The sequence below is a fragment of the Oculina patagonica genome, unplaced genomic scaffold (genome assembly GCF_052425735.1).
Source record: "Oculina patagonica isolate OP01 unplaced genomic scaffold, crgOcupat unplaced536, whole genome shotgun sequence".
Lineage (NCBI taxonomy): Eukaryota > Metazoa > Cnidaria > Anthozoa > Scleractinia > Oculinidae > Oculina > Oculina patagonica.
The window spans coordinates 1-10,966 of record NW_027558402.1 but is presented as its reverse complement, the minus strand read 5'-3'; the positions used below and the strand labels follow the sequence as shown (position 1 = coordinate 10,966).

The window sequence follows — 10,966 nt, the reverse complement described above, 5'->3', positions numbered from 1 at the left end:
CTTTCCCAAAAATACTGCAGGGTTCACACGCGCCTTGAAAGTCCTTGAAAGTCCTTGAATCTCAAAATAAAAATTCAAGGCCTTGAAAGACCTTGAAATTGGTTTTCGGTCCTTGAAAGTCCTTGTTTTTTTTTTATTGAATGTCAAAAGTCTTCAGGGCAATGAGAAGACCGCCAAAATTATAAGCATTTTTTTAGTTCTTCAGCAAGCACATCAACCATTGATTTGGCGTAAATTTCATGAAAAAAGTCCTTGAAATTTCCAAGAAGGGTCCTGGAAAGTCCTTGAAAAGTCCTTGAATTTTTGGCCTGAAAAAGTGTACGAATCCTGATACTGTAAAAAGGCTAATTTCTGTAAAAGCTTATAAATCTAAGATGTAGATTGGCCCTTTTGATTGATATTTTGAATTTACGTGCATTTCAAGGCTTCTTCTTGCGATTTCTTCTTGCCCAGTGAAGGTTTTAAAGTGCTTCTGGAATCTGTACCTGTAGAGCTCTTTGCTCTTTGTCTGCCTGTTTGTCGATTACTCGACACACTCCATACAGTTTGGTTTTGAAAGGAGACACTACTTACTGCTCACTTGGTTGATTTAATTTTCGAGGCAAGAACGTTTATTCAGTTTGGGTCATGACGATTTCCCGAATTCCTAACACACAGGCAAAAAATCAAGCATCCCGTACCCAAATTTTGGCAAGTCTTGAATCCCGGTGAGCAGTCAAATCCCTAATCTTGTCAAGAAATTTTGCGTTTTCCCTAAACCCGCACTGTATTTTGGTCAAATCCTGGGTCCCGTAAATACCCTTCCAGACCCTGTATAAACTTAAGGTATTTCATGCATTTTGAAAATGTCGTTGGGATTTATTGTTTCTGACATGACAATCCATTGGCCAACTTCCTTCTCTCGATTTCCCTTCACTGTTCCTTTAAATGAATGCACAATGTGTATAAAAAATTCTGTACTCAAAAGATCAATGCTCCACAGATTCCATTTGCATTTTTCATATTTATTTTGCAGAATGGATTCAAGAATACCACATGCAATACCCTGACTCCACAAAGTTACAGGCTGAAGTTGATGAATTTATGGCAAAGTTTGATGCAGAGAAAGAAAAGGTACATGTACATACAGTTTTAAATTTATTTTAATTTTCGATATGATTGAGTATTTTTTTAAGCTTTCTTAGCAACGTAGTCTCTTTTACTTAAAGTACTGTACATATATGTTATTGTAATTCTCTGTGATTTTGGCATGGTTCTTTAAGTTTTATGGAAGTCATGCTTAAGATAGTTGGTAGTGCTCCTTTAATATCCATTTCCTTGTGTTCAGAGTGAACAAGAAGAAGCTGAAGCACGGAACCAACCTGATGATGAGGGGTGGGTAACTGTAGGAAGAGGCGGGCGGAACCCTGCTGCACCCAGGCTAGATGCTGCTGAGTTACAAGAAAGAAGAAAAAAGAAAAAGAAGGTAAGATTGATTTGTGTAAGGTAAAGTTTAGGTCTGCAGTGCTCGACACTAACGCTAGTACACTAGCCCAGGACTAGTAAAACTTCATGCTTGGCTAGTAAAAGTACTCTCCTACTAGCCCATAGACTAGTAAGATTCGTGGAAAAATAAATCAACTACAACTCTATAACTTGGGAAGTTTTTCTCCCAGAAACCTTCATCAGGATCTAGTTTCCATAGTTTGAGTAATTTAAACCAGAGCGCTTGCGACCCACATCGCATACGGATTTATATCGTACGATCCGTACGATCAACTCGCAAACCTGACGCCATCTTGGAAAAGACCCTCTGTCCTCGCTTCCATGACACCCAAAAGGGACCTGGGAGAGAGCCATAATAAGTTGGCCATCTTGGGGTTTTCGCGCGAGCGACCGCGCGAGCATGATTTCAAGCTTTTGTAACACTTTACCTACAAGAAAACCGCCTTCAAGGGCCAATAATCGTGAGCCAGATTTACATTGTTCACCAGAGGTCCACACACAGCATGAAGAGAAAAAGAAGTGTGATCCACAGTCACGAAATTCTCAACCGAGTTGGATGATAGCATCGTTGCTGTGTCTCAGTGAAGGAAAGATGTACTTGTGTGGACTCAAACAAATATAGCGCTAAGAGATTGGCTGATTCAAACTTGGCTGTTTTTATTTTTTTTTTAAGGGGGGGGGGGGGTGGGGCTAGTGACTTGTCCTTGTGGGCTAGTGATTATTTGTACCTAGTAGCCAATTGCCTAGTATCCAAAAAAGTTAGTGTCGAGCACTGGTCTGCATTTGAGCCTAGTGGCCCACCAAGGCCGGAGCTTATCCTTGTTTCCATAGCATGAAGCGACTAAGAGTATTTCTACTCCCTCGCAGGCTTTTAGCCAGGTGGGAGTCCAGGAGTCCTATGGACGGCCACTTTTCAGAGAAAATTAATATGAATAACTGTATACAGAGGATTTTTTAGCAAATTTGGAAATCTTTAGATACCTCTGCACTCATAACTGCAGAAAAACACCCTGCATGCTCCTCAGGCCCCCCTATGGGGACAAAGCCAGGCCTTAAAAAAATGTTGGACTCCCAATTTTTAAATCCTGGCTAAAAGCCTACTCCCTCGTATGTGACATCGGAATGCTAGTCCATTGTATGGTTACCTCTGACTCGTCCCCAGTCGTCTTTTGAGTCGGTCTTGAGTCGACTGCTCAACACGGAGGGAATCATCATCCTTCGCGTCTTGCAATTTTCGCATAAGAGACGACTGGGGACGAGTCAGTGGTTACCTTGGCATTAAACTCGCCACTACCTACTTTTGTACTCCTGGTTGGAGAGAGGTACCATGAGAGTAAAGTGTCTTGCCCAAAAACACACCACAGAGCTCCAGCCAGGGCTCAAACCCATACTGCTTGATCCGGAGGCCGTTTGTGCAAGACACTGAAAACAGCGTTTCAAAATCCACAAGTTATTCATGTACAACTTAGGCCTGTAAACATCAGTAAAGCTCACGGCTCACAACATCAAAAGAAGATATGTGCACGTTTAGGCACATTTAAATATTTAGCGAGATGAGACGCTCTTTTTCTCAAGAAAATTCTCACCTTTCTAATCTCTTAGACTTTGAACAGTACCTGTTTCTTAGTCCCCCGGGGGGGGGGGGGGGGCACTCAAAAAAGTTTTATACGGGAAGGCTCTGCCCTGAGCTCTTACCCCTTACCATTTTATATACCATTTTCACAGAAATTGTACCCCTTTCGTATACCTTTTACTGAAAAAGGTACCCCTTTCATATACCTAAAAGACCTTGCATAGACTTAGAACAGGACGTTTTCTTGTCATTTTCATGTTGAGCTTTATAAATTAAAATAATACAGCCATAAAGTGCGTCTGTTCAAAATATTTTAATTCAAGGCCCTTTATAAAACCTAAATGACGGATTTACATACCCTTTCATATACCTAAACTTGTGAATTCCCTACCCTTTTATATACCTAAAGCCTGAAAAAGGTACCCCTTTCGGGCGGAGCCTCCCCGTATAGGCCATTATATGGAGTACCCCCCCCCCCCCCCCCGGGCTTAGTCCGTCGAGCTTGAAGCCAAAAAAAAGCTCGCACGAGTGGAAAAGTGCGCGTGGAAAATCTGCCACGGTCAATTTTTCCATTCGCGCTCTGTTTTATTTTTATTATTTTTTTTTTTTTGCTTCACGCTGGACGGAGTAAGAGGGACTGCTCATAGTTTGCTAGTCTTTATGCATGAAATAGGAATCGAGCGTCAGTTTGAAATTAAGTAATTCAGTGAACTTCGATTTAACAAACCTCTGTTCAGTTTATTATATCAAAGTCCTCGGTAAAACGAACGATACTCTTGCGTTCCAGTAATACTAATTATGGGAAAGAACCGTGATATAACGAGACCTCGATATAGTGAACGTATATGTTTTGCCAGTCCCTCGGCCCTTCGTTGTGTTAAGGTTCCTTTGACAGAGATGGTATCCGGTCGTTTAGCCCCACAGACGATGAGTCCGGAAGTGAAATCGATTAGCCCTCAACTCTTTCTTGACTTTGGCTTATTAAATGAAGACTGAGCAGAGGAATAAAATCTCCTTTGAGTAATAACTGGACATTGCATTAATCCTATGATATTTACTTTTATTGTAGCAGGCGCTGTTAAATTTTTACCAATTTCAACAACGAGAGACCAGGAGAGAACGTGAGTACTTTTCATTGATCGTTTCTTACAAAAGTCATGTACAGTGTAAATGGAACTTAGCGCTCGCTTTCAGGAAATGATAAAAAATTAAAATATCGATAGAAGCAGGGATTAAAAGAAGATCATTCGTTCTACATGTACGCTTACTGAGGCTAGGGTGGATATAATGTGTCAGTCAATTCCAAGCGAGATCATTCCCCCCGGGCGAACCCCCCGGCATTTGACTTTTTTAAAAATGTTTGATCAAATTCCCCACTATGTGGGCCAGTTGCACGGTCAAATGCCCCACCGGTCGGGGCTGAAATGCCATTTTGAGTCGGTTTTCTCTTTAAATCGCGATCGTTTTGCCTACGAGTACGAGCGAATTCGCTTAAATAACCAGTTACCTTCTTGTTATAAACACTCGGTCTAGACGGACACTCGTGCCCTATTTATTAGCCAATTTTACAGGAAAAAATAAATACATTGAAACTAGGTACTTTACATTAACGTAACCAAATACAAACTTCGCGCACTTGAGCTCGCTAGCGTTTTATTGTTATGACGCATTTTGTCAACGGTCAAATGCCCCACCATCCGGGCTTCAAGCCGATCAAATTCCCCACTATCTGGGCTCAGTAGCGGTCAAATGCCCGGGGGTTGCCCCGGGAGGGATGATCTCGCTTGGAATTGACTGATACATAACTAGGAAAGAAATATGATACACAAGAACGTCGTACTTAGAAAAGAGGAATCGTGCCATTTCTTCTGGATTGTTCAGTTCAGTGAAGGTCATAACGCACAGACCAAATGCAACGTAAACAGTATAAGGAGTTCACTTTAGCAACGAAATTTGCGTGTCCTCGAGCGGGAATGAGATGTCAGAAAACAATACATGTAACTCTGTACCTGTATAAGTATTGCTCAGGTGGCGTTAACTTTTCTGTTTCATTTGTTTTTATGTTTGACAGATATCGCACATTTACGAAAGAAATTCGACGAAGACAAGAAGAGAATTGCCGAAATGAAGTCAGCGAGAAAATTTCGACCATATTGAACATATCTTATTTTTATTGGTCATCTTAAGTGAAGTTTTCTGATTCACTCCAGTATACTACACAAGTGTATTCTTGATAAATTATTCTTACTTGACAAGAAAAAACATGTAAGGTTGTGAAGCTCGCTATTGCTCTGGCTATAGCTCCTACACCTGTTATTTAATAATTCCAGGAATATTCAACATCTGAAATCGATGTTTTATCAACCGATACTTTGAACTTGGAGGGCTACCCTATCCCCAAATGTTCGAACTGTGGGTAACGTTCGCTGCTCGCAAAATGGAATAGGAACTGTAAAATGATCACCTTGAAAAATTCTTAATAAAAATAATTTTATTTATTTTTAGTTTTGCTTTTTTTTTTTTTCGTTTTTCCATGGCTAGCCTGACACGCATGTTTCGTCTCTGCCCCTGACTCGTCCCCAGTCGTCTTTTGAGTCGGTCTTGAGTCGACTGCTCACATAAGAGACGACTGGGGACGAGTCAGTCTCTGCCCAGGGACCTCTCGGTGAAGCGAACTCACGAATCAACTCGTCGAACACCGCGTGCGAAGTCACGCTATTATTGGGGGAGGAGAGGGGGGTGGAGGGTAGGAGGTGAGGGGTGGTAAGAGGAGGGGACAAGACGATTCGCACTTCAAGTTAAGTTAAACTCGAGACGACCAGGATTTTTTCCCGGTCACTCGTTTTTCGCACAATTTAAAAGCCTGTAACAGAGGCTACTGTCAATTATTTTTTTTATTATTATTTTTGGTAGCACTGATAACCTGACTATTTGCGTATGATAAGGGGTCGAATTGACTGTATCACAACAAAGTCTTCAAGTAAATGAGCAAAAACAAATAATAGTCAAAATACAGAAACAGTATTAGTACAAGAACTTCGCGGACCAATTGGGAATCACCACGTTCGCGTCGGTCTACTTTTTAGTCCAATATTGTTTAAAGTGATACTTCAGTTCAACCTATTTTTATCAAGCAATATACTCTGATAAACTGTTTACGTAGTTTATAAAGAGAAAACAAACCACTGACCAATCAAGAGTCGCCACGAGGGTCTATAGCCTTTGGCCAAGGTTAGTCCGCGGCCAAATTTTTACAAGTAGTACACAAGTATCAAGTACCCTAGCAATATGCTAGTGTTTGCGTTGTTAAGAAAAAAAAACAACATTAGTACAACTGAGTAAACTGAACTTTGGATGTAGCAACCCTTAACGGATTCCGCGAATGTCCGGTGGTACACAGAACTGAAGAATATTAGCTTTTCGACAACTTGTGTAATTTCATCGGCTACAAATGATTTTACGAAAAGTTTGGCGGAAAAACTAATCTCTCCAAGTAATTTATTTTCTCAAATCATTTCCGCTTTAAGAAAATTAACAATTTATAAAAAAGAACAGACCGTGAGCTACTTGTGGATGAGCGGTCTGATACTGACATGGACCCGAGTTTTGTGGATCCAGCGCTTTAATGACCTTTAATTTGAAGGAAAAAATAAAGCAGTCAACTAATTTTCTGTAATTTTCAAGAGTGGGCAACACGATCTGCAAGTTATACTTTCAAACACCGTATAATCTATATAACTAATCAACAGTATTGTCAGGCATGAAATTAAAGCGAATAAGCTTTCTGATACTTGATGCACCAGTAAGCGGAAACATGTGCGGAAGAAATATAAGTGTAATTCAGACTCGTCGAGTTTACTGATAAGAAACATTTAACTTTCAAAGACGTACGGTGATGCTTTATTCCCAGGCATGTTGCTCATTTCTATTCTGACACTTTTGTCCCGCGTTGATGTTATTAGCTGTGTGGATGCGGAGTATAAGTTCTTTTCGGTGATTTCTTTTCTTTTCGGTAATTTTTCTGTAAACCAGGACTTTGTGAGTATGCAGCAGCAGTAGTTCAGTTGAGGCACAGCTAGGCAAACCTACTGAAACCATCATCTATATATTGAGATCCCGGGGGAGGGACTCCCACATGAAACGGACGGGGATGCCCGTCGGAAATTTTGAAAAGAACCCCTAAAAGAGACCAATCTGGGTGTGGCTCAAGCTTTTCTTTACCCATAAAAGATACCAAAAAACTAAGAATGGAGTTTATATTTGTATATTTCTTCGTTTGTAACCCTAAACGAGACCATTATGGCTAAAAATATTGGCGTTTTGGGCGTTTTGCCCGGAGCACCCTAAGCGAGACCAAAAATCCGAAATTTACACCCCTAAGCGAGACGACGAGCATCCCCGTCACTTTCATATGCGAGTCCCCCCCCCCCCCCCCCCCGGGAATAGAACAAACAGGAACGGAATGCCCTAACTAAAAAAAATAACAAATGCGCCATGTATAACTACAAACTTGCAAGAGCTGCAATATGCTACACTACTACAGGTTAAGATCACTCAGTAAGAGTCATCTTTAGCTATCAGCAGGAATACTGTCATAGAATGCTCTGTTAATTTGACTGCCAGTTCAAGGCGATAACTGTGACAGCACTAGCTTTATCTCGCCCATTTGATTTTTTCGCTAAGTATCTTTCACAGTGCGAATGAACTGCAAAAAGTTTCTGCCTGCCGGAGAGCACAAGTAATTGTCACTGTAAAATGCCCAAGACCGGCTGGCGCCGGTTTTAGTCGACAGGCTCACGCAGCACAAGGAAATTTATTTTTTCCACTTATCATTGATTTTTCAGCTAGGTATATATACTGTACACAGGGAATTTTAAATAGGATTTTATACAGTATTTGTACGCTAAAATTGGGGCATTTATGGGTATATATACCCAAAATTTCCCTCAGAATCATGCGAAGTTCCAAAATTTGGAAAGACATAGTATACTTTATAATAAAGTATACTATGTCTTTCCAAATTTTGGAACTTTGCATGATTCTGAGGGAAATTTTGGGTATTCTTGGTACATGTTTTTCAGGCATATTGGTATACCACTTACCCCCTGGCTGACCCTGAGTCAAAAAACATCACAGATATTGAAACACCGTTCCGGACAATCTAACCTAGTGGATAAGAGCTGTTTTTTTTTTTTTTTTTTTTTACGTTTGCAAATAGAAATGGCAAACGATCTGCGTATGATTAGCTGTCGCCACTGTTTGTAAACTCCAATCGCGTCTTTTTTACCTAAGGAAAAGATATGACTACAGGCATGGTTGATTCATGATCTCAAGGTCGTTTCCCCTGGGAAAGTAAACCTGATCACAGAGCTCTTACTGAATTTCCCGAGTCAGTATACAAGTCAGAACAGAGTTGTGAGATTCAATAAGAGTTGAAGAGATGCCAACGCTAGATCTGAGGCACCGCTCGCGTGCTTTGTCGTTAAATATATTAAACTATATATTTTTAAATACATCTTAAGTTTCAAGCTATATATTTGAACCTCCGTCCCTTTCTAACTTCCTCCTTAAAACACATACTTAAAATATTGTCTAAACTGATTTCGTGGGACATGCAAGCGCAATTAACAAACCAGAGCTATTGTCTCCCTTTCACAAATTTCTTACTTCAAGTTTGTACTCTCGTCAGTCATCTCGACGGAATAAATATAGAATTACGTGTTACCATGCACGACATCGGTACATAATTAATCATAAATAGGACCCGGCCCGACAGCCAAACACAGCCCCATCTCAGAAATGGGAAGTGGATTTGACACTCTTTGTAATTCATATTCTGTTGAATGAATTGTACCTTTAATATTTGTTCATCACACAGTTTAAACTATATTTCAAGCTCAACTTTCCCTTACAGCATGGAAAAGTTCTTTATATACAAGCTCTTATGCAGTATTTATTATGAATATTGTCAAGAATATTGGGGTACAAACCCCTCCCCCCCCCCCTCCCCATCCCCTTTACCCGCCTATTCTAACTGCACATAAGACTAAAACTGCAAGGGACCGCAAACGATAATGCTGCTATTCGTAGGATCTACTGAGAGATCTGATCAGCAATAAAATGAAATAACAAACAACTGCAAGCAAGGCTGATCATACCACGTGAAAAATGATCAGCCTTGCCCCGAAACACGTGATGTGGCAGCGCGTGATTCGGGGGACAGCTGTATCGGTTCCAGTCGTGGTGTTGTCTCGCAAAGCCTATTTTTCACGTAATATGATCAGCCTTGCTTGCAGTTGTTTGTTATTTCATTTTATTGCTGATCAGATCTCTCAGTAGATCCTACGAATAGCAGCATTATCGTTTGCGGTCCCTTGCAGTTTTAGTCTTACTTTTACATATTTTTGGACCGTAGATCTTTTCAGATCCGATATGCTGTGCTTTTATTTAGCATGGTTTTGTCCATGCGCTTAAATGTTCGGAATGGCTGTGCCTACCACATTTAAGTTATTTTGCTTTGCGAGACTCCATCGTGACACTTTGAATTCCTTGTCCCCCGAAACACGTGAGGTGGCAGCGCGTGATTCGGGGGACAAGAAGGTAAGTTCAAAGTACGGAACTTGATACAGTGTACGGGTTATTGGGCAATTTATTTGCGTTGGCCTTTGGGCTGGCGTCATTTAGATTCGCTACATCGCGCTGATGAGTTCCAATAAGAACGAAACAGCTGTCCGCGGTTGCAATCCTGCTGTATCGGTTCCAGTCGTGGTGTTGTCTCGCAAAGCCTATTTTTCACGTAGTATGATCACCCTTGCTTGCAGTTGTTTGTTTGCACATAAGGCTTGGTAACCGCGCAATCTCTTGATCTTGACTGAAAACCACCGGGCAAACAAGACGTGCGCTAGTCCACGGCGTTATCACATGTAAGGCAAGTCGTGTAAGAGAGAATCGACATGTTGTTTGAGCGTTATTCCTCGTTCTGTCTTCTTCTGTTGTATTTTTCTTCCCAGAGTGGGCTCGGATCAAGTTATTTGAACGGTAAGTTTTAAGCTACGACTGAAAAAATCCGATTGTAAACCCGCGTGAGTGTAATTCACTAAAGAGCTTTTACGATATTGGATAAGTTAGAACGTAAGCTTATTTAACCCCTTCTCACAACTAACAAACAAGGTTTCGGTGAATGAAAAAGCCACTCATTATAAAGTAGGGTCAACACTTCAGACACTTCTAGGCACTAAACCTACGATTTTTTTAGTGGCGATTTTTTTTAGCCCTGTTCATGTGTATTAAACTTTGAACAGAAAAGCTTGTTATATTGGAAGTCATGGATGGTCGCAATCGATCCCGGTGTCGATAACACTGTTTGCAGAGTATATCAAAATGCAGGGCTGAGGTTACTTTGATCCAGCTTATTTATCAGATGTTCTGTGTTACATAAGGTCTGTTCTGTTGCAGTGTTATGCTGTCGGCTGATCGTGTGAATTTGATTTGCTCGAATGAAACTTCGATTCACTATTTTCCCGTTCACGTCGTTAATATATTGACAAGCTTCCATTAATTAGCATTTGAATATACTTTTTTAATTCCTGACGTGTATATCTGTTGCTTAGTTTTAATACGTGCACGGAACGCCAAAACGTTAGAGGCAGAGGGGCAGGTCACTTACATATGTAACAAACTCTTCCCTGTCTGCAATGAGAGCTATTAGCCACTCAAATCATCGGGCGCTCCTTTGAAATTAACAGCTTTTAGAACCCCTAAGCCCTTCCAGTGATATTAAAATAAAACAAAAGAAAGTTTAGAGCGAAACATTTATTATAGAATTCAAATTTTTTTACTCAGTTTCAAGATGTGAAAAAGATAAAAAAAATTCAATCCTACTGTAGCATGTTTTGACAGTAGCAGTAT

At 40.6% G+C, this 10,966-nt stretch overlaps 1 protein-coding gene across 1 annotated transcript; it reads left to right on the top strand.

The window, feature by feature from the left end:
- The first annotated feature begins 147 nt into the window (after positions 1 to 147).
- Positions 148 to 5,557, top strand: LOC144640879 (ribosomal RNA-processing protein 7 homolog A-like). Its single transcript, XM_078499938.1, has 4 exons — positions 148 to 1,113; positions 1,328 to 1,465; positions 4,128 to 4,179; positions 5,130 to 5,557. Exons 1-4 carry the CDS (start codon positions 1,036 to 1,038, stop codon positions 5,213 to 5,215), a joined length of 354 nt encoding a protein of 117 aa, XP_078356064.1. The 5' UTR covers positions 148 to 1,035; the 3' UTR covers positions 5,216 to 5,557.
- The last annotated feature ends 5,409 nt before the right edge of the window (positions 5,558 to 10,966 follow it).

Coding starts and splice junctions, on each gene's coding strand:
- LOC144640879 (XM_078499938.1), top strand. CDS start 1,036: ATGCAATACCCTGACTCCACAAAGTTACAGGCTGAAGTTGATGAATTT. Junction 1,114..1,327: donor TTGATGCAGAGAAAGAAAAG/GTACATGTACAT, acceptor CCTTGTGTTCAG/AGTGAACAAGAAGAAGCTGA. Junction 1,466..4,127: donor GAAGAAAAAAGAAAAAGAAG/GTAAGATTGATT, acceptor CTTTTATTGTAG/CAGGCGCTGTTAAATTTTTA.